The following is a 23,080-nucleotide window of genomic DNA, read 5'->3' as shown; positions in this document are numbered from 1 at the left end:
TCTGGGTACCTCTCCTAGTCAATATTCTTTGGTGGCAAGAAAAGGGACTCAAGTCACCCGGGGCAAAGCAAAAAGAGGATTTATCAGGAGGATTCCAGGGTAGCTCAGGAATTCAGGGAAGGAGCTGAATGGTTCAGATGCGAAGGACAGGAGTGGTGGTGGCCCAGGGTCCTGGGCAGCAGGAATCAAGCTCTCTGAATGCTAGCAGGTCCCTTCCCCACTGCATTCCCAGCCTGGCCTCTCCACCAGATGGGGGCGGGGCTGCAGACAGCGCTGCGTTCCCGTGGACACCACTCCTCGGCCAACAAGGGTGCCCTTGGCCTGTTCCCTCCAAGCTCTGGTGTCCAAATCTTTGGGAGGGACCAGGTCAGCCCTGGTGGGGGCGGCATCACTAGGACTAGGCCAGCCAGGGTCACGTGTGACTCCCAAGGCCACGACAGGAGGGGCAGGGAGAGGGAGGAAGCAGGGCCTGAGGTCCTCTCGCCCTGCCCCCAAACACAGCCGAGCGCTTGGTGCCCCGAAGCTAACAGCCCGCGGAGAGCCGCACAGCCCTGCAGTCAAGAGGACGGACACGAGCGAGACCTCCTGTGTCCGACTCAGACCCCAGCCCTGACGGCCCTGTGACGTGGGAAGTTTCGACCTCTTGTTCCCCACTTCCCTCTTCTGCAGGTGCAGGTCAGCAGCGCTAGGACTGAGCGGGTTACAGCGGCCGGGCCAGCACCACGAGGAGAGAAAGCACTGCACAAGGGCTTCGTTGTGCTTCTAAGCTGCCCTCTTAAAATGTTCCAAAGACTGGCTGTTAGTGAGAATGGAAACGTGGGGCTTAAAGGGGCACAGTCTGTCCTCGCTAGAGGCCTAGTCTCCCTCAGGTGCCCAAGAGCAGGTGTGTGCGGCCCCAGCTGACCATGCGGCCACCCCCGGGGCCCAGACTGAGTCTCAGGGGCCGGCTGGTCAAGCGGAGTCTTGGTGCCGCGGGCTGCTAGGAGGGCAAGGCTGGCCCCAGGGGCCCACCGGAGGGTCAGGGATCCAGGAAGGGAGGAGGCTCTGGGGTCCAGACGGGGTCCTTCCCTCACCCACGCTGCGAAAGCGAAAGCGAAGCAGGGAGAATGCCAGCGTCCCTCAGGGCAGGAGGGAGGAGGCTCCCTGGCGGCAAAGCCTTCTTTCCAGACGCGGCGCCTCCTGCAGCGTCACTTGCTATCCCGGGGCCGGCGCCTCCCAGCCTGACCCCGATGGAGCCTTCTGGAAGGAGGTTCAACTCAACTAAACCAGTGCACTTCCAGGCGTGCGGTGTTGTCTTCTTTGAAGCTCACCCTGACCGAGGGCACAAACTCGGACGGAGCCACAGCCCCCGCTCTGGCCCCGGGGTCTGCCTGGGTCACGGCCCCCATCCCACCTGCCCTGCGGAGCCTCCTCGGGGGTGGGGCTGGGGGCAGGCGCTCCTGAGGCCCGTTTTCCTATCACGCCCAAAGCCCTGCTGGCTTCCTCGCCCCATTTTGTCCCGACCTGGCCACCACGATGGACATTCAGTGAAGTGTCTGAACAGCTCTGGAAACTGGCCACCCGCGTTCTACTTAAGCTTTGCTTCCCAAGGAAAGCCAAGGGAGGAAATTAGAGGTCGTGTAGAGAATGACAGAAATGCCAACAGGCTGAGAAAATTCCATTTTCATTTCTTGAAAAAGCTGATAGAGGCGGGAGGGTGGAGAGAAAAAGGAATACATTTATCTTGGGCCGCCAGCCGGTCCCCAGCCACCAGCACTACCAGCTTATAAGTCCACTAGGCTCATGGCCTCGGGACCGAGACGTGTCCCTTCACCCAGTGTCCTGCCAGTCCACAAGGACAAGCCAGGAGACAAGGCAGGAGAAACACGAGATTTGTCCAAACACTCAGCATGTCACCCAGGCCTCCAGGGTGGCCTACAGGCTGGGCAGAGCCATGAGGGTGGCCGGGGTCTCCTCCCCACGCCTCCTGGGCAGTCGCTGAGGGGTGTTTGTACTGAGACAGCCAGAGGGGGAGGGATACACGCCCTCCTGGCCCTCCGATGGAATCCAGGAGATGGTGGGAAGAGCACGGACGCACACAGACACGCGGGCTTTGTGTCTTCCATCCCCTTCCCGGCCCTGGTGTCACAGGAGGAAGCGCGGATGGAGAGAGAACAGCATCTCCGTCACGCGTGTGCGCGTCGGCGCCGCAGTGTGCCTTTCCCTCACAGCCAACCCCGACACACTTCAAGGACATTAAAAAAAAACACTTCTCTCTGTGCTGGGGCAGCGGCTGCTGACACCCTATATTTAGCAGCGGAGTAAGGCCAGAGGCCGGCTATGGCTTGGGGCCTGGAGATCTGATGGCAGACCCTGGGTCACCCCGAGAGCTCACCTGAACGCCATGCTGGTGCACGCACGGACCCCTGCTCCCCGCACTCTGCCCAGGTCCCCTGGCCGCCTGCACGCCACTCCCCGTCTGCTCCTCTGTGTTCCCGTAGCTCTCTGTGTGACCCATGCTCACGGCCCACCCTGCCCCCTCCCCCAGGGAGACAAGACAAGGGCTTAAGTCCTGGCTTCGCACTCCTGCCTAGAAGTCCCAGGGCAAGTCGCACCTTCTCTGAGCGTCAGCTATGAGGACTCAGGGAGATGAGCCCAAGCCAGCACGCACCTAGGTGCCTCCCCTGTCAGCCCACTGTGAACACCCGTCCTGAAAGGGTAACACACGGAGAGAAGTCCTTCCTCTCTGCACAGACCATGGGCTCCCAGAGGGAAGGGACCCTGCCTCACATCCGTCTGTTCCAGCACCTGGCCTAGGGGCCAGCACGTGGCCCAGGGCCACACTGGCTGTACTCTCACCGGCCAGGAGACGCAGGGGCGCCGAGTGTACCCCAACTCAGGGCGCCTCTCGGCCTCGTTCCATGGAACTGAGTGTGAGCATGGGGGGCGTGCAGAGGTGGCGCGGAGCATGTGCGGAAGCTGACACACCTGCACCTGCCCTGGTACACTGCCATGGTTGGCACAGGTGTGTGGGGTGGGCCTGGGACCCAGAAGCTCCATGTGGTCACTAGGTTAGATCTGAGCTCAACTGGAGAACCCAGCTGAGGAACAGCTGAGGCCTCACTGATCCCGTCCCCACCTGCCAAGGTGCCAGGGCACGGCTGGAGGCACGGCTCCGTAAGGGGACAGCAAGCTGGAGGTGACACCAAAGCCATAAACCTGGGATGCTCGCTGAACCCAGGGAAAGGAACGTTTTGTTTGGCCCTGAGTTAGTGTCCATTTTTGAAAGTCTCCACATACAAATGCCTGTTTCCACACCGACCGGCACTGAGGCTGCCCCACGTGCACACGCGGCCTGGCTTCCGCCTCTGGCCCTGGTGCCGTAGGTCAGGGCCGTCTCTCACTGTGCTTAAGCTCTCTGTCTCTATCTGGACCAAGGGCAGTGCCACCCTTGCTGCCCAGATGCCATCCCGCCTCATGTGTCTGCACCCACACCGCTGCCCCCCGCCCAGCACTGCCCCACCACCCACCTCGGCCCAGGCCCGACGTGGCGCCGGTAATGACCACCACGGCGTTCCGGACGTCGGCTCTCGTGCGCAGCCACTGCAGCAGCTTGCAGAGGCTGAAGACGCCCACGCAGCCCAACAGCAGGGGCACGGTGGCCGTGGAGGTGATGAAGTCCATGATCCTCGCCCTCAGCAGACTCTTTCTGGAAGAACAAACCAGATAAATCAGTGACATGGTGGGAGGACGCCAGGGACTCACCAACCCTCCTCCCCCAAGTCTGACACAGAGCCCAGATCTCTCGCGCGGACCTCAGCTCTGAGCCCGTCAGTGTCTCCCCAGGCCCCGCGCCCCGTGTGGACCGTTCAGCGTGGTGGAACCAGTCTCCTCTCTGCACGGATGCGAGCGGGCGGCGGGGCGCAGACGCGCGTCGCCCAGGCAGGCTGAGGACCAGCTCCTGAAGTGTGAAGGAGGCCCCAAGCCTCCTGCAGAAATCTGTTTTGAGGAACTTAATACCAGCCGGTATCGTATCATTTTCAACTCCTGATATTCGCGAAACTAGGAAAGTTCTTCTAAACACTTTTCTTAAAAGGAAAACGGAGCCGTACCGATCGATCCTTACACTGCTCCCCTGGACAGGCTCCTCCACGGCCACAGGCCTCCGGATGCCTGGGCGACTCACGGCAGGGGAGGCAGCCCTCTGCCAAGTGCGCGCAGACTCAGGCCGCAGAGTGGAGGCCCCGCTGCACTGTGGCCTGTGCCCACCAAGTGCCACTGGCGAGCTGCGTCAGCCGGACCAATCAGGAGCCCACGGCAGCGTGGCGAGCGCTACCATGCGGGGTCCACGCTTAGGAAACATCCGTTCCTTCTACAACTGCCCCTCCCTTCCCCATTCCCACCCTCCACGGCCCTGGGCCCAGAGCAGCAGCCAACAGGGGAGACACGGGGCTACAGGGACGCTGAGGAGGAGCTTCAGCGGAGCAGCAGCGCGCATGCCGCCTTGGGATGCCCCCGGGCCCCCAGGACGAGGATGTGAGAAGCACGGCAGCTTCTGGGGGAGGAAGGGGCTGCGACGTAAGTGCACAGCGCCCGCGAACAAGCCTGCAGCCTTCAATCATAAGCCCTCGCCCACCTCCCAAGCCCTCAACTCCGCATATTTAAAAACCTATCTGCTCCCTTCCCAAGACAGCACCCACCCTGTGGATACCATGAAGCCAAGAACACACAGATCCCAGCACGCATCCGCCTGTGCCCGGAGCTGCTTTGACTCTGAAGTCCAGGTTTGGGAGGGGCCGTCCCGATCTAAGCTAAAAGGTTCTGCTCCGGTTTGAACCGTCAACTAAGCTAGTTTAGTATTTAGCTTGATTTTTCACCTCCCTTTCCAAACACACCCGAATTCTTGATCACTATAAAAAATGAACATCCTTGTACGAACATCTGCAAAAATGACTCTTTCCTATCAACCTCCACTTAATCTACTTCTGAAAGACGCCGGCTACCGTCTGCTAAGTGGACACATTTCCCTCTTACCCTACACTGTGCCAAAGCCACAGGTGGACGCCCTGGCAATCCAAGTGGATTCTGAAGTGCCGAGCTCATTACCCGGGTACCACTGGCACCAACCCCTGCCCTCAACTAGACATTCAGGCAGGGCCGAGTCCCAGGGGAGAGGTGAGGACCCAAAGATCCTTTGTTTGGGGGCTTCCCTGGTGGTCCAGTGGTTAATAAGAGTCCGCCTTCCAAAGCAGGGGACGCGAGTTTGATCCCTGGTCAGGGAACTAAGATCCCACATGCCGTGGGGCAACTAAGCCTGCGCTCTAGAGCCCGTGCACCACAACTAGAGAGCCCATGTGCCACAACTACTGAGCCCACGCACCCTGAAGCCTGTGCACTACAACTAGAGAGAAGCCCACGTGCCGCAAGAAGATCCCGCATGCCGCATCTAAGACCCAACGCAGCCAAATTAATTAATTGATTAATTAAAAAAACAAAAACGAAGATCCTTTGTTTGGCACCTGGTAGTACTCAGAGAGGCTTAGAGCAGGCAGGAGCACCTCCGCCAGTCCGTGGGTCTGTGGGTGTGCTGCCTGGGGGCCTTCACAGGGCACAGCCCCTGAAGACAGCAGGCTGTGGGGTGCATTTCAGCCCAGCGGGACAGCTGTGCGGGAAGAGCTTTATCCCCAGGGCAATCCCAGATCCTTATACCATGTAGGTCCCAAGGTGGACCACCCTGCTTGGCTCAAATTACCCGGGGCCCAGACAATGCCCAGGAAGCCCAGGGAGGTGGAGACGCTGCTCAGGAAAAGACAACCGGCTCAGCCTCTGGGTCTGTGGGTGGACACAGGCCCACGGAGATCACAGCCCTGTGGAGTCTGCCTGTCTCAGACCCATAACCTGGGGCTAAGTCAGAACTTCACTGAAGGCTACAAGGGATCAAGCACCAATATGCAGCCCTATTGCCTCTAAAAATTCAGAGGTTTCAGAGACCACCTGGAAAACACCAACTAATGGCAATGGCAGCACAGGGGTTGCAAAGATGAGCCCTCGCCTCCTGGCCGGGTTCACAACCTGGCTCAGCTACTCATCAGCCTGGGTCAAGGCCACACCGCTGAGGCCTCGGCACCTCTGTCTGTAAAACAGGTTCGTTGGACTTCCCTGGTGGCGCAGTGGTTAAGAACCTGCCTGTCAGTGCAGGGGACACGGGTTCGAGCCCTGGTCCGGGAAGATCCCACGTGCCGCAGAACAACTAAGCCCATGCGCCACAACTACTGAGGAAATAAATAAAATAGAGATTAAAAAAAATAGAAAAAAAATCAATAAAACCCAGAGCTGGTTCTTTGAAAGGGTAAACAAAAATTAACACACCAATGGCCGGGCTCCCTAAGAAGGAAAGAGAGAAGACCCAAATAAACAAAATACGAAATGAAAGAGGAGAAATCACAACTGATACCACAGAAATACAAAAAAACCATGAAAGAATACTATGAACAATTATATGCCAATAAATTTGACAACCTAGAAGAAATGGACAACTTTCTAGAAACATACAGCCCACCAAAACTGAATCAAGAAGAAAGAGATAACTTGAACAGACCAATCGCTAAAAGTGAAATAAAATCTGTAAAAACAAATGACCAAACAAAACTCCCTACAAACAAAGTCCAGGGCCAGATGGCTTCACAGGCAAATTCTACCAAACATACAAGGAAGAACTTACACTGATCCTGCTCAAACTCTTCTAAAAGACTGAAGAGGAAGAAACACTCAAAAAGACATTCTATAAAGCCACAAGCACCCTGATACCAAAACCAGACAAAGATACTATCAAAAAAGAAAATTATAGGCCAATACCTTTGATGAATATAGATGCAAAAATCCTCAACAAGATATTAGCAAACCGGGGCTTCCCTGGTGGCGCAGTGGTTGAGAGTCCGCCTGCCGATGCAGGGGATACGGGTTCGTGCCCCGGTCCAGGAGGATCCCACATGCCGCGGAGCGGCTGGGCCCGTGAGCCACAATTACTGAGCCTGCACGTCTGGAGCCTGTGCTCCACAACAAGAGAGGCCACGATAGTGAGAGACCCGTGCACCGCGATGAAGAGTGGCCCCCACTTGCCGCAACTAGAGAAAGCCCTTACACAGAAACGAAGACCCAACACAGCCATAAATAAATAAATAAATAAATAAATAAATAAAACAATACATGTATCTATAACTGAGTCACTTTGCTGTACAGCAGAAGGTAACACAACACTGTAAACCAACTACAATTCAATAAACTTAAAAAAAATAAAAAAGAAACAAACAAAATGCGGCCAACACACCAGTCATGGAGGCCAACACAGCAAAGAGAGAGCAGACAAGGGCCACAGTGTGCTGTCCACCCCTTTCTCATACCCAGGGGAGGATCAGGATGAAGATAAGCCCACCCAGCAAGGCGCCCCACTGAGACAACCAGAGCTCCACGCACCTGTTCGAAGCCCAAGCCAGCAACCCTTGACGTGAAGAAAAGAGGGAAACCACACACCGTCTTGTACGTGCCTGGTACTCCTTGAGCACCTGACCCAACGTCGCAAGCCAGCCTTGGTCGCCTGGCCCCAGGGGCCACTCTGCCCGAGGCAAATATGGCACCAGGCTAGGGGGCCCATCCTCAGCCCACCTTCTGTAAGGACAGTGCATCTGCATTCAGTCTGGCAAGTTCTCACAGAATCAGAACATAAACTATAAACCAGTGCAGCTTTGCCCAGTAACTCAGGATCATGGTGGGAAAAGACACCCCAGAGCAAGCCACTAACTTTAGAGTCAGGTTCAACTTCAGCATAACTCCCCCGACCAGGTGAAGCTGCTAATATAGACAATCTCAACTCTTCCTGGGAGTTTTTCAAATTCTTAAAGATCTCCCACCTGTCATTCTGTTCTGCAGTACACATGGCCACACCGATGGGCCCTGGGTCCCCCAGACTCTCAGAGGTAGCTGTGCCAACTCCTTCCTGTCTCACCCTCAGCAGTTATGATGGCCAAGAGAGCTAGACAAAGAAGTAGCTCAGACCCACTGACTTGCTGTGGTGTCTGGGGGCCTTCTCTGAGCAAAAGGGACAGCTCCCAAGTGGAAGAAAGGAACTAAGTCTTGGCTGGCCACATTTCCAGATCAGGAAATAGATCTCCTATGTAAAGCAAGGTCAAAAGGGGCCTGGGTTTTTTTGAAAATGGCATATAACATGCTTATAAATTTTGCATTCTATGCCAAAATGCTTCTTAAAACTGCTAGTTTCAGATATAACTGGAAGACAAGACTGGTGGTAAAAAAAAAAGGGAGTGGGCAAACAATCTTGCTCACGATTCCCAGCATTTGGAGATGAGCTTATAGCACAGAGGGACAGTCAGCCCAGCAGTGCTGTGAGCCAGAGCCAAAAGCAGGACAGGCACGTGCAGAGAGGGGAGGCAGGCTCCGCCCACCCACACCAGCCACGCCCACTCACTCCCCACACAGGAAGTGACCAGAGAGAGGAAGTCACGGGCCCAGGTGTCTGCCTGTGTTTTCTCGCAGCACACACAACGGCGCTCCAGACCTAAGTCAAGAGAGTGTGAAGGTGGAAAAGCACCTTCACAGGTGCCTGTCACTTGGGCCAGGCAGCCGGAAAGTCTGTGGGTCTGCACTGCTCTCCTCCTTTCTACTGAGGCTTTCGGAACCTCAAACTAGAAACAAGACCGTCACCGAGAAACCAACTCAGAGCAGGCACGTCACCTCTCATGCCATCTGTTCCACTCTCAACCCTTTGGCCAAAATTCTACATTGCATTTCACAGATGGAATCTGTTCCTAAGATTCCTTTCTTCTCTCAGTTACAAAAATAAAATAAATTGAACCGTCAATAAAAACAAGTTGTTAGAATCTACTCAGAAACCACACATGGAAATTAAACCATTAAGAGCTACATCTGAAAATCAAAGGAGGGGATCTGAAAACCCTCCAAAGTGAAAAATGATAATGAGGGACTTCCCTGGTGGCGCAGTGGTTGAGAATCTGCCTGCCAATGCAGGGGACACGGGTTCGAGCCCTGGTCCAGGAAGATCCCACATGCCGCGGAGCAGCTAAGCCCGTGCGCCACAACTACTGAGCCTGCGCTCTAGAGCCCGCGAGCCACAACTACTGAGCCCGTGTGCCACAACTACTGAAGCCCACACCCCTAGAGCCCGTGCTCTGCAACAAGAGAAGCCACCGCAATGAGAAGTACGCACACCGCAACCAAGACCCAGCGCAGCCAAAGATAAAATTAATTAATTTTAAAAAAACGATAATGAGTTCAGGTCTGGAAGGATTAGTCATGAAATAAGTTGCCATGTTATGCACAAGAAAATCAGGCTAAAGGGCAGAGAGGGGTTCCAGCTGGACGGCAGGACTGAGGCCACAGGGCAAGGAGGGGCTTGGCAGCAAAAGCAGTCAGGCTCAGTTCCCACAGCCCACATCCACTCTTGTGTGTTAGCGCTGACAGCCAGCTGTTCTATTACAGGTGACGTAAGCTACAGGTCATGCTTATGACCCATATCTGAAAATACGTATCTAATTTCAGAAAGTAAAAGCAGAGTAAAGCTACTCTTTCTTGGTCTCAAGCATATGAGAGCAGCAGCTAAGGCTGAAAAGCTGACTTTTCTTTTCAGCTGACTGAAAAGAAAAGATAGCATCCTACCTCAGACAGCAGATACTTCACCAGTGGCAGTTCCCGGCACCCATGTCTACTCTGGTCTTTTGACCCAGGGCAGAGTAACCTGGACCAGAGGATACCTTCAGGTCAGCAGGCCCTCCCTGGAATGCTGGAACGAGCCATGAACGAGTGGTCTATGGGGTGTATTTTGGGATGCGGCCTTAGGGCCCCCAGTTTAAAGGCGTGCAGGCTGGCATTAGTGAAGACAGAACCAAGAGGAAGGCCTGCGAGTATTTCAGACCAGGTCCTGAGCATCCAGTCCTGGAGAAGCGAGCAATGCTCTCCAGTAAGATGCTGGGCCCCCGCCGCACAGCATGCCCAGCCTGGGAGGGTGGGATGAGAGGTGCTGAGCACAGCTCCAGACCCTGCAGCGCGGGCTCCTGACACTTGGACAGGGTGCTGGAGGCTAACCGTTTATTATGGGTCAAGGTCTTTGTCCAGTTTTTAAAAACAGCACTTATGATAGCTACCTAGACACATTGTCACAAAAAACAATTTTGGTTTCTTTTTTTTTTTAGTTTATTATTTATTATTGGCTGTGTTGGGTCTTTGTTGCTGCACACAGGCTTTCTCTAGTTGTGGCGAGCGGGGGCTACTCTTCATTGTGGTGCACGGGCTTCTCGTTGCAGTGGCTTCTCCTGTTACGGAGCACGGGCTCTAGGCACGCGGGCTTCAGTAGTTGTGGCTTGCGGGCTCTAGAGCTCAGGCTCTGTAGTTGTGGCGCAAGGGCTTAGCTGCTCCGCGGCGCGTGGGATCTTCCCGGACCAGGGCTCGAACCCGCGTCCCCTGCATCGCCAGGTGGACTCTCAACCACTGCGCCACCAGGGAAGCCCCACAGTTTTGGTTTCTAATGTGCTTTATAAAATGAATTTAGTATTACTGGAAGATGCCTGAGTGATCTTGCCCTCTTTCCCAGAGCACACAAGAGGCCCAGACCCCTCGACAGAAACCACACAAGGCGCCCACTGTGGGTGTAAAGCAGAAAAAGCACCAAGTTGGCACTGGGGAGCAGGGTTCAGGTTCACCCTGTCATGTCCCTGCTGTGTGACGCAAGCAGATTTATTCTCTGCAACTAAGTGTCTTAACTTCAAAATGGGGGTGATTATTCCAATGAGAAACCACATGGGAAGCACTCTGTAAATGCTAAGGTCCTGCCGACTCATAAGCTAACTGAAAAGAAGCAATAAAGCATTTCCAGAGAGGATTTCAGACAGGAACTGAGCAAAGGCAGCCAGGCTGTCAGCTGGGTTGTTTTGGCTGCACCACGCGGCCTGTGGGATCTTAGTTTCCTGACCAGGGGTCAAACCTGCGCCCCCTTCATTGGAAGCATGGAGTCTTAACCACTGGACCACCAGGTAAGTCCCCACACAGGCAGCGTTAATGGCGTTTCGTAAAAAGACAAAGCTCCCTACTTTACATCAACACCTCACGTGCTGAGCATCCTCTCAGCTCCAGGATGGCTCTGGCTCACCTGTTCACCTAAGGCACATGAGGTACCATTCACACCGCATGCTGGCGGGGCCGGGTCTGCAGGGCGATGGACCAAGAAGACGTGGGTGCTGACCTCATGAAGCTCAACGCCTAGACAGAGTGGCGATAAACAAAGAAACACAAAAATTAAACGACTGGAATTGTGATAAGGTTGCCTGTCTAGAGGATGAGCCTCACCTGAAGCTTTGATTCAAAGTCAAAACCACCCAAGCTGGTGTGCTGGCCACAGGGCACACAACCGGCCCAGGGCAGCCCTAGCTAGTGACTCCTCCGTTTTAGGAGAGAACACTTTCTAACCCATTCCATGAGACCAGCATTACCCTGATACCAAGAAAAAACACTGTAAGAAAACTACAGAACAATATCCCTTTTGAAGAGTGACACCAAACTCCTCAACAAAAAAAACTAACAAACTGACTTTAGCAGCATAGTAAAAGGATTATACATCCTGACCACGTGGGATTTGTTCCTGGAATGCAAGGATCCTACAACATATGAAGATGATCAACAATATACCGCATCAACTGAAGGAAAAAACCACACGATCAACTCAACTGACGCAGAAAAAGCATTTGATAAAATTTAACACCCTTTCATGATAAAAGCACTCAACAAATAGGAATACAAGGAAACTACTCAACACAGTAAGAGCCATACATTAAAAACCCACATCAAACTTCAGACTCAATGGTAAAAGAGTGAAAGCTTTTCTTCCAAGATCAGGAACAAAGCAAGGATGCCAACTTTCACCACCTCTATTCAACATAGTACTGAAAATTCTAGCCAGAGCAATTAGGAAAGAAAAAGAAATAATAGGCATCTAAATTGGAAAGGAAGAAGTAAAATCATCTGTTTGCAGGTGATATGATCTTGTATGTAGGAAACCCTTAGGACTCCACAAAAATGTGTTTAAAATGTGTTAGAATAAATTTATTCAGCAATGTAGCAGGACACAAAGTCAACACAAAAAAATCGGTTGTATCTCTATACATGCAAAAACAATTCCATTTACAATAACAACTAAAAGAATTAAATACTTAAGAAGTAACTTAACCAAGGAGGTGAAGACTTGTACAATGAAAACTGCAAAATACTACGGAAAGAAGTTAAACAAGACATAAATGAATGGAAATACATCCCATGTTCATGGAGTGGAACACTTATTACTATTAAAATGTCAATACCGATCAAAGCAACCTGCAGATTCAATTCAATCCCTATCAAAATCCCAACAATGCCTTTTGCAGAAAGAGAAAAACTCATCCTAAAATTCACATGGAATCTCAAAGGTCCCTGAATAGTCAAAAGAATCTTGGAAAAGAACAAAGAAGCTGGAAGAACCACTTCTTGATACCAAAACTTACTATAAAGCTAGAGTAATCAAAATTGTGTGGTGTTGGCACAAAGACAGGTACAGACCAATGGAATAGAGAGGCCAGAAATAAATCTTTGCATATATGGTCAAATAATTTTTGACAGAATGTCAAAACCATTCAATGGGGAAAAAACAGTCTTTCAAACAAATGATGCTAAGAAAACTGGATATCCAGTGACTTACCTGGCAGTCCAGTGATTAAGGCTGTGCTTTCAACGCATGGGGCATGGGTTTGATCACTGGTTGGGGAAATAATATCCCACATTCCGCATAGCACAGCCGAAAAATTAAAAATTTAATTTAATTTAATATTAAAAAAACTGGATATCCACTTGGAAAAGAACAAAATTGGACCCTTATACAAAAATTAACTCAAAATGGATCAAGGATCTAAATGTAAGACTTAAAACATGTTTCTTACAAGAAAACATAGGCAAAAGCTTCATGACATTGGATTTGGTAATGATTTCTTGGATAAGATTCTATAAATGCATAGGTAACAAAAGAAAAACCAGATAAATTGGTTCATGAAAAATTTTAAATGTTGTGCAGTAAAAGACACTATTCACACAGTAAAACGATAACCCACAGGGTAGCAGAAAATATTTTCAAATCATATATCTGATAAGGGAGCAATATCTAAAATAGAGAACTCCTAAAATTTAAAACAAAACAAAAACCACCTGATTCAAAAATGGGCAAAGGGGGCTTCCCTGCTGGCACAGTGGTTAAGAATCCACCTGCCAATGCAGGGGACACGGGTTTGAACCCTGGTCCGGGAAGATCCCACATGCTGCGGAGCAACTAAGCCCGTGTGCCACAACTACTGAGCCTGCACTCTAGAGCCTGCGAGCCACAACTACTGAGCCTGCGCTCTAGAGCCTGCGAGCCACAACTACTGAGCCCATGTGCTACAACTACCGAAGCCCGTGAGCCTAGAGCCCGAGCTCCACAACAACAGAAGCCACCACAATGAGAAGCCCGCGCACCACAAAGAAGAGTAGCCCCCACTTGCCACAACTAGAGAAACCCCACATGCAGCAATGAAGACCCAATAAATTAAAAAAAAAAAAGGCAAAGGACTTGAACAGACATTTCTCAAAAGAAGACATAAAAACAGCCAATAGGTATATGAAAAGATGCTCAATATCACTAGTCATTAGTGAAATGCAAATGAAAACTATAATGAGATACCACCTCACACCCATTAGAATGACTACTATCAAAAAACCAGAAAATGATAAGTGGGAGGATATGGAGAAATTAGAACCCTATGCACTGCGGGTGAGAATGTAAAGCAGTACGGCCACTGAAAAAAAAGTATGGAGGGGCTTCCCCGGTGGTGCAGTGGTTAAGAATCCACCTGCCAATGCAGGGGACATGGGTTCGAGCCCTGGTCCGGGAAGATCCCACATGCCGCGGAGCAACTAAGCCCGTGAGCCACAACTACTGAGCCTGCGCTCTAGAGCCCATGAGCCACAACTACTGAGCCCGCGTGCCACAACTACTGAAGTCCGGGTGCCTAGAGCCCGTGCTCTGCAACAAGAGAAGCCATCCAATGAGAAGCCTGTGCACCGCAATGAAGAGTAGCCCCCGCTCGTCGCAACTAGAGAAAAGCCCGCGCACAGCATCAAAGGCCCAACGCAGTCAAAAATAAATAAATAAATAAATTTTTTTTAAAAAAAGTATGGAGGTTCCTCAATAAAATTAAAAATAGAATTATCATATGATCCAGCAATTCCGCTGCTGGGTATATACTCAAAAGAATTGAATGCAGGGTCTCGAAGAGATATCTGTACACCCATGTTCACAGCAGCATTATTCACAATAGATAAAACACAGAAACAACCCAAGCGTCCACCAACCAATGAATGGATAAGCAAAATGTGATATGTACATACAATGGGATATCACTCAGCTTTAAAAAGGAAGGAAACTCTGACACATGCTACAATATGGATGAACCTTGAGGACACTATGCTAAGTGAAATAAGCAAGACACAAAAGCAAATACTGTATGAATCCACTTACATGAGATACTTAGAGTAGTCAAATTCTTAGAGACAGAAAGTAGAATGGGAGTTGCCAGGGGCTGGGAGCAGGGAGGGAAATGGGGAGTTATTTTTTAATGGGTACAGAATTTCAGTTTTGTAAGATGAAAAGAATTCTGGAGACAGATGGTGGTGATGGTGGTACAACATTATAAATGTATTTAACACTTCTGAACTATACACTTAAAAATGGTTAAGATCGGGCTTCCCTGGTGGCGCAGTGGTTGAGAGTCCGCCTGCCGATGCAGGGGACACGGGTTTGTGCCCCGGTCTGGGAAGATCCCACATGCCACAGAGCAACTGAGTCTGTGCGCCACAACTACTGAGCCCGCGCTCTGGAGCCCGTGAGCCACAACTACTGAGCCCGTGTGCCAAAACTACTGAAGTCTGCGCGCCTAGAGCCCATACTCTGCAGCAAGAGAAGCCACCGCAATGAGAAGCCCGCGCACCGCAACTAGAGAAAGCACTCAAGAAGCAACGAAGACCAAACACAGCCAAAAATTAAAAATAAATTAATTTTTTAAAAAAGATGGTAAATTCAAATTATGTATATTTTATTACCATAAAAAATTTTTAAGTGTGTCATTCATAAAGGATTAAACATTAAATGCTAATTTCAAGTAGGCTCATGGTTGAAATCAGATTATTTTAAAATTCTAACAAATCAGTTTCCTCATGAACTTGGATAAATTATTTGCCCACTGTTCTCTCTCTTAGACAATTTATTTAGGATGACGGTTCACTCTGAGTTCCAAGGGGTTTTTTTGTTATTAATTTATTTATTTACTTATTTGGCTGTGCCGGGTTTTAGTTTCAGCATTTGGGATCTTCGTTACGGCATTCGGGATCTTTAATGGCAGCATGCAAACTCTTAGCTGTGGCATATGGGATCTAGTTCCCTGACCAGGGATCGAACCCAGGCCCCCTGCATTGGGGGTGCGGGGGAGTCCCCCAAGTTATTTTTGGAACTGGGAAACATAATTGTGAAATTTAACTAGGAAATGCCCTTTACTCTGAAGCAGTTTTTAATAATGCTTCCACTTAAAACTTAGAGTGCCCTGACTTTAATGCCAGAAAACATATGGAAAGGAATCTCACGTTCTGGAGGACTAAAGGAGGAGGGGAGCATAATAACCTGAGAGGGTTTTCCAGAGCCAACTTCTAAGCTTTCATTTAAAAATAGCCTAGCCGGTGACCTATCACTTTATTTCCCAGCATCCCACCAAATAGCTCCCTAAGGACAGGGCCACGTCGCCTCAGGACATGTCCACAGTAAGCCATCAAACAATCTGTTTATTTCACCAAACACTGTTGGCAGATTTACTTTTCCCCATACATACTTCCCTCCTTATTTCTCTCTCAGAGCCTTTTCAGGATTGAAAAAAATTACTTGGCAAATTCCAGAGCCTATATTAAAAGAAAAAAAAAACCCTTAAATCGAAAACGTATTTTGTACATTCACCATGTTTATTGCTAGGGTATGTAACAGCATAAAGGCTTTTTTTTTTCCTATCTTCTAAGTGCTTTTATTATAATGGGTATTGAATTTTTTGACAGGTTTTTCAGCATCTAGAGAAATAATCATATCATTGTTCCTAATACTTAATAATGCTGTATAAGATACTAATCAATTTCCCAATATTGAACCAACCTTGCATTCATGGAACACATCCCACTTGCCCATTTTATTTTCTTTGAAACAAAAGGAAAAAAAATCACTCAAGGAGAATTAGGCAGTTCCTTAAAAAAAGACTGCTCATAAGCCATTTCCCACAAATGAAATAGAAATCTTTTAGTAATCAAGTGAGTTTTTAAAGAATGGCTTTGACTTTTACATTATGGTAAATTAATGGGCAAAGAACAGTCTTTTCAATAAATGATGCTGGAACAACTGGATATGCACAAACTGAAGAATAAAGTTGGAACCTTACAGAACACAATATATAAAAATTAACTCAAAATGATTGAAGACCTAAATGTGAGAGCTAAAATTATAAAATACTTTAAAGAATATTTAAGTGTAAATCTTCATGATCTTGGATTAAGCAATGATTTCTTAGCTATGACACTACAGCAAAAGCAACAAAAGAAAAGGATAAATTGAACATCAAAATTGAAAACTTCTGTGCTTCAAAGAAAACTATCAAAAAAGTGAAGACAACCAACAGAATGGGAGAAAATATTTGCACATCATGTATCTCATAAGGGTCAAGTGTCCAGAATATAAAAAGAACTCGTGCAACACAAGAATAAAAGATAACCCAGATAAAAAATGAGCTGCTTCTTCTCTAAACTTTCTTTTCCAAAGAAGATATACTAGGTGAAAAACTGAAAGCATTTCCTCTAAGATCAGGAACAAGACAAGGATGTCCACTCTCACCACTCTTATTCAACACAGTTTTGGAAGTCCTAGCCACGGCAATCAGAGAAGAAAAAGAAATAAAAGGAATACAAATTGGAAAAGAAGAAGTAAAACTGTCACTGTTTGCAGATGACATGATACTATACAAAGAGAATCCTAAAGATGCCACCAGAAAACTACTAGAGCTAATCAATGAATTTGGTGAAGTTGCAGGATACAAAATTAATGCACAGAAATCTCTTGCATTCCTATACACTGATGATGAAAAAAGGCTGATAACAGCAAACAAGTTCAAACTACTGGCAAGCAGTGTTCAATCACTTCAGCTGCCATCAGCGGTCTCTCCCTCCAGTAAGCAGTTTAGTGGCCAAGTCTCAGGTTACCGTGAACTTAAGAAGATGGAAGGGATAGCTCAGGTAGAATCTAAAGGAGAGTCTGTTGAATTTACTACCTCGGTGAGTGGAAAGCAGCTTCCAAGCTAAACGTACATGCCATTCAATCTCAATTTCCATCCCCACATTTATGACCTTCCAGAACAGATTAGTGGAGAGTTCATTTCTGCATTAAAATCATAACTTTACCTACCAAACATCTCATATATGAAGAACTGGTGTTAAAAACAAGAAAGTATGCTCAAAGTGGAGTCACCGACGTTGAGCCCCACATCACCAAACTTCACTTAATTAGTTTCAGCCTCTCCCAGAAATGGAATCTTAAACCAGGGAATCAGGAATCGCCTGGTCAGCACAGTGAGGTCATCTGCCTGGTGGACCCCTGCATCCCTTAAAGGGGGGTGGCCTCGCCACAACCAACCTGCTTTTTCCCAAGTAGAGCTTCCTGTTCCCGCTCCTTCTACCTGTAAAAGTCTTTCACTTTGTACAGCTCCTCGGAGCTCCTCTCTATCTGCTAGATGGGATGCTGCCCGATTCATGACTCAAAGAAAGCCAGTAACATCTTTAAAACGTACTCAGTTAGAGACTCCCCTGGTGGCACAGTGGTTAAGAATCTGCCTACCAGTGCAGGGGACACGGGTTCGAGCCCTGGTCCGGGAAGATCCCACATGCTGCGGAGCAACTAAGCCCGTGTGCCGCAACTACTGAGCCTGCGCTCTAGAGCCCGCGAGCCACAACTACTGAGTCTGCATGCCACAACTACTGAAGCCCACACGCCCTAGAGCCCATGCTCTACAACAATAGAAGCCACCGCAATGAGAAGCCCGTGCACCACAACGAAGAGCAGCCCCCGCTCACCGCAACCAGAGAAAGCCCAGGCGCAGCAACAAAGACCCAACACAGCCAAAAAGATACATATTAATTAATTAAAAAAAAATTTACTCAGTTGAATTTTATGTTTTAACAATGGGTAGGAGTGAGAAATGACATTATTGACATTAAAGAGGACAAGTCCTGGAAGGGTTAACTACCAGAGACAAGAGTTCTGACTGGAAACCAGCAGGATCTGTATCTGTATTTTTCTTTAAATCAATGTACAAGAAATTATGGGCTAGATGTGACCACCTGCAGGCATCCTAAGTATGCACAACTCCATGGAACTCACTTAACGATCATCTCCAGAACGATGCCCATACTGTGAGAGCTCCAGTCCAACGTTTTTCTGCACTGTTGAAGTCAATTTTTTAAACTGACTTTTCCCTGTTGCAAAAAGGGAAAGAGATTTTTCTCTTTTTCTTAGAGCATTTCTCTGAAAAACCTAGAGTTTGTAAGTCCTTCCTCTGTCCCTTTGGTATGTAAGCAAACCTTTTTAAAGGCTAAATAAGCTAGCTCCAGCCACAAGTAAAACCCAAGAATTTTTTTCTGAAGGGCCTGGGAGCCATCTCTCTTAAGGTAATGTCGTGGGAGTTTAGCCTAGGCACCTCGACTACCGGCTCATAGAAATTAAGGATGTTTTACTTTTCTTTCAGAGAAAGGCAACTGACTAGCACAGACGGCCACCCCAACCACCAGGTAAATTTAGGATGAAAACACATACAGCAAGTGGTGTTGCCTAGTCTTTTTACAAGAGAACAAATTACCATTAATCTTGAGATTATGTATGTAATGGGCTGTAAATGGTGGGTTGTTTTTTTTCTGTTTTTGTAGTCTCATTTGCAGATTACCTGTGTTGTATCCCAGTTTCGGTTCATGACTGAATAACAGAATTCTTTTCTTTCCGCATTTGTGGAGAGCATTTCCTAGGTTGGCAGGAGATTTTATTTGTACCTTTTCCCAACATAAATGTGGACTGGACCACCTCACAGGTCCCACCTTGACAGCTCCCTCAATAAGGAAAGGTGGGGACTTGCCTGGCGGTCCAGTGGTTAAGACTCCACGCTTCACAGGTTCGATCCCTGGTCAGGGAACTAAAATCCTACATGCCCCACAGCACAGCGCCCCCCCGCAAAAAAACATGGGAAAGGTGTTCCTCTCTGACAAGAGCTTTAGAGACTCAGCCATTCCGGTCATGTGAGTGCCAGACCTTCCTATATCCCTGCCTTTGTGACACCCCACCTGGATCATTGCAAAGACGTCTTACTCAAAACTGAACTCATGTCCTTCCTCTGAGTTCTGATCTCAGATACACAGGCCAGAAAATTAATCAGCCCTGAACCTCCCTCTTCCATCTTACCCCAGAGTGAACCTATTACCAAGCCCCACTGATCCTACCTTTTAAACGCCCTCACACCCATCGACTGCCTCCGCCGACGGAGAAGCCAGAGTGATCTTTCATATAAACACACACCTGCTGGTTCTACTCCCTGAATGAGACTCCTCAGTGGCCTCCCACCATCCTTAGGAGAAGCTCCAGATACTTGGCATGACCTGTGAGGCCTGCATGGTCTGACCCCTGCCTACCTCTCCAACCCCATCTCCCTGAGTCGCTCCCCCTCCCTCTCCGTCCTCCAGCCCCAACTGGGAGCTTAAGCTCCAGGAGGACACAGACCACGTCTATTTGCTCATGCTATGTCCCTAGCACAGTGCCTAGCACATAGTAGATGGTAAACAAACACATCTGAAGAATAATATTGGTAAAACAACTGTAGCATCTTAAATGGAAAGCAAGTAAAACATGAATTAAATTAATAACTATCCTTAAACGTTTGTATCCTAGGTAGCTAACATAGGACTTGGACCATTGGGAGACTAAAAAATCTTAAATAATTTTGCAAACCAGAGACAAATAGGGTGAAATGCAATACTGGCACTCCTGTCTATTCAGCTTTGCCACGCAAGTAACCAACACTGAGCAAGTGTCACACTGAGGTCTCTGCCCCTCCGCACATCTGTCCCCACCCAGGGCAACCAGAGGCCTAACCATGTCTGAAGAAGGAGGCTGGGAGCTGGAACACAGACACAGTTTGTGGAGATGATCATATGTCCTGGGAAGCAAATAAACCCTGGGGTGCAGCACTGCTCAGATGGGGTCCAACCTGTGTCCGCTTCTGCCTTGGAAGCACTCTCCACTGCCCGCCACATGGGTCACTCCGAAACTACCAGTCACAGCCCCTCCGACCCTCGAGGCCTCACGTGCGTCCCTCCTCTTCACTCTTCTCTTTACCCTTTTTTTTTTTTTTTGCGGTACGCGGGCCTCTCACCGTTGTGGCCTCTCCCGTTGCGGAGCACAGGCTCCGGACGCACAGGCTCAGCGGCCATGGCTCACGGACCCAGCCGCTCCGCGGCATGTGGGATCTTCCCGGAGCGGGGCACGAACCCGTGTCCCCTGCATCGGCAGGCGGACTCTCAACCACTGCACCACCAGGGAAGCCCTCTCTTTGCCCATTTTAACTCCAACTCAGTCCTTAAGGTCTCAGCTGACTACTATCTCCTCAGGAAAGGCGACCCTGTCCCTCCTCACCCGGCCTGCTGCCACTGACCCCATTATATATTCTTACAGCGCCCTCTACTGTCTCCTATGGCGGGTACCACGACCACAGCCAATATTTCGTTGGTCATTTTCTATTTTCTGTGGGTCTCCCTTGCTAGATTCATTGCTTATGAGTTGCTACTTCAACTCAAGTTGTTACCTGAAGACAGGGGCTGTGTCTGCTTTAGCCATCAGTGTATCCCCAACACCTAGCGCCTGCTGGTACAGACCAGCTGTTCAATAAATATCTGTGAAGTGAAGGAATTAATGAAATACATAGACAAGCACTAGCTTTTGGAGTGACATGGAATTGGCTCTGCCCTTACTAGTTCAGTGCTAAATTTCTTCCCATCTCTGAGTCCATTTCTTCTACTATAAATGAAGACAGGACTTCCCTGGTGGCGCAGTGGTTGAGAATCCACCTGCCAACGCAGGGGACACGGGTTCGAGACCTGGTCCGGGAAGATCCCACATGCCGCCGAGCAACTAAGTCCGTGCGCCACAACTACTGAGCCTGCGCTCTAGAGCCCGTGAGCCACAAACTACTGAGCCCGCGTACTGCAACTACTGAAGCCCACGCGTCTAGAGCCCGTGCTCCGCAACAAGAGAAGCCACCGCCATGAGAAGCCCGCGCACCACAATGAAGAGTATTCCCCTCTGGACACAACTAGAGAAAGCCCACGCACAGCAACGAAGACCCAATGCAGCCAAAAATACATAAACTTTTAAAAAATATTTTAAAAAAATAAATTCTTGAGCAAGGACCTCTTCAGAAGCAACCCCTGTACTAGAATTAGTTTGTTTTATACAGAAGCCTAGTTTTAAAAGCCTGCTTCCCTCACTTATTTGCTGTGGGTGCTCTCAGCACCCAAAACTGGGCTGGAAAATATCGTGATACCACTCACTATACTATACTCTCTCGTGCTGAGGAATAAGAGATATCTACAACAGTCATTTTGGTGGGTGCTCAAAAAAGTTAGTTCCCTGCCTATCCTTAAGAATTAGATCACTTTTGCTAATTCTATCCCTGTATAACCAAGCTGAGGATCCCTTTTTCTATCTGCCACTTTTCTAGAAACTGACTTCCTCTGTTTTGCCCATACACAGGTTGGAAGACGTGAAAAGCACTTCCTGGTAATTCCATTAAGAGAAGCGAGTATTATGTTCACTAAACACACGTGTATATGAAGCTCAAAAATTATTTCGTTAACTATTTCGTAACAAAAGTAACTCGTCAATTCTCAAATCACCATAGCAAACGAAACTAAAAAGAGGGTTGTATGGGTACCATTTGTTGAGCACCTATTCTGTGCCAAACCCTAGCTGAGTACCACCCATGCGCAATCTCACCACGCTTCTCGACAAACTCATGGGGGGGGGGGGGCGTTTTATTCCCAAAGTTACAGCTGAGGACACTGGTCCAAGCCGCACAGCTTGGGAACGGCAGAGCAAGGGCAGGAGGAGCAAGAGATGCCGTGGCCACCCCGCGGGTACGCAGCAGGCAGCACCCCGCCCTGCCTCCGAACAAAGGTACCTGCTGCGCTAACTCTGCACCGGCCAGGTGCCGCCAGCCTCGCCCGCGCACGGCGCGGAGTCGGGGAAATCGGGTCCGCCGCCTGCCTACACCCACTTGCAGCCGCGCAAACCGAGGCTCAAAGCTCAGCGAAGGCGCGGCTCCCCATGCAGAAAACGCTGAGCCCGGACTCCGGCGCCGGCGTCTCTCCGGGTCCGCAGCCTCCGCTCGGCCTCCACACCACTTCTCTCCCCTCAGCGGGCGAGACGAGCTCGAGCCGGGACCTGCCGCGCGCCTCAGCTCGGGGCGGGACCTCGCGCCCCTCGCCTCCGAGGTTCCCCCGCCCGCAGCCCTACCTGGTCGCTGCGGAGGCCATGGCGAATCAACCCCATCCTCCCGCCTCTCCGGTGACGTATTTTTCCCTCGCCCAGTCGTGAGGCTGCGCATGCGCGTTGGGCGGGCAGGCCTCAAGGCGCAGGTGGGAGGGGCTGGATGCGGAGCTCTGAATTGCGTCCTCCAGCCTAAGTACTGTCCCTCCGTCTTCGGAGGGAAATTCGGAAGGTCGCGGTTTGAGTTCCGTGCGCTCTTGGGGAAGAGGGCAGGGGACACAAAGTTGAAGAATGTGTGCTACGGCGTATAAAGCCTTAGTAATTAAAGCGGTGTGATACTGGCCCAAGGATAAATAAAAAGATCAATGCAAAAGAAGTGAGAAGCCAGAAACAGCCCCACGGGTATGTAGTCAC

General features: G+C 49.6%; 1 protein-coding gene across 5 annotated transcripts in view; it reads right to left on the bottom strand.

The window, feature by feature from the left end:
• The window catches only part of DHRS7B (dehydrogenase/reductase 7B), a 38,814-nt gene extending 16,063 nt beyond the window's left edge, over window positions 1-22,751 (bottom strand). For all 5 annotated transcript variants that reach the window (XM_060291051.2, XM_060291053.2, XM_060291054.1 and 2 more), the window contains exons 1-2: window positions 22,694-22,751; window positions 3,510-3,688 (exon numbers count right to left, since the gene is read on the bottom strand). In XM_060291051.2, the coding sequence (XP_060147034.1) occupies window positions 3,510-3,688; window positions 22,694-22,713 (199 nt within the window). In that variant the 5' untranslated portion in view covers window positions 22,714-22,751. The remainder of the gene's footprint in view (window positions 1-3,509; window positions 3,689-22,693) is intronic.
• Window positions 22,752-23,080: the final 329 nt, after the last annotated feature.

Source organism: Globicephala melas, chromosome 20 (genome assembly GCF_963455315.2).
Source record: "Globicephala melas chromosome 20, mGloMel1.2, whole genome shotgun sequence".
Lineage (NCBI taxonomy): Eukaryota > Metazoa > Chordata > Mammalia > Artiodactyla > Delphinidae > Globicephala > Globicephala melas.
The sequence above is the reverse complement of the archived record's forward strand: the minus strand, read 5'-3'. Positions and strand labels throughout refer to the sequence as shown.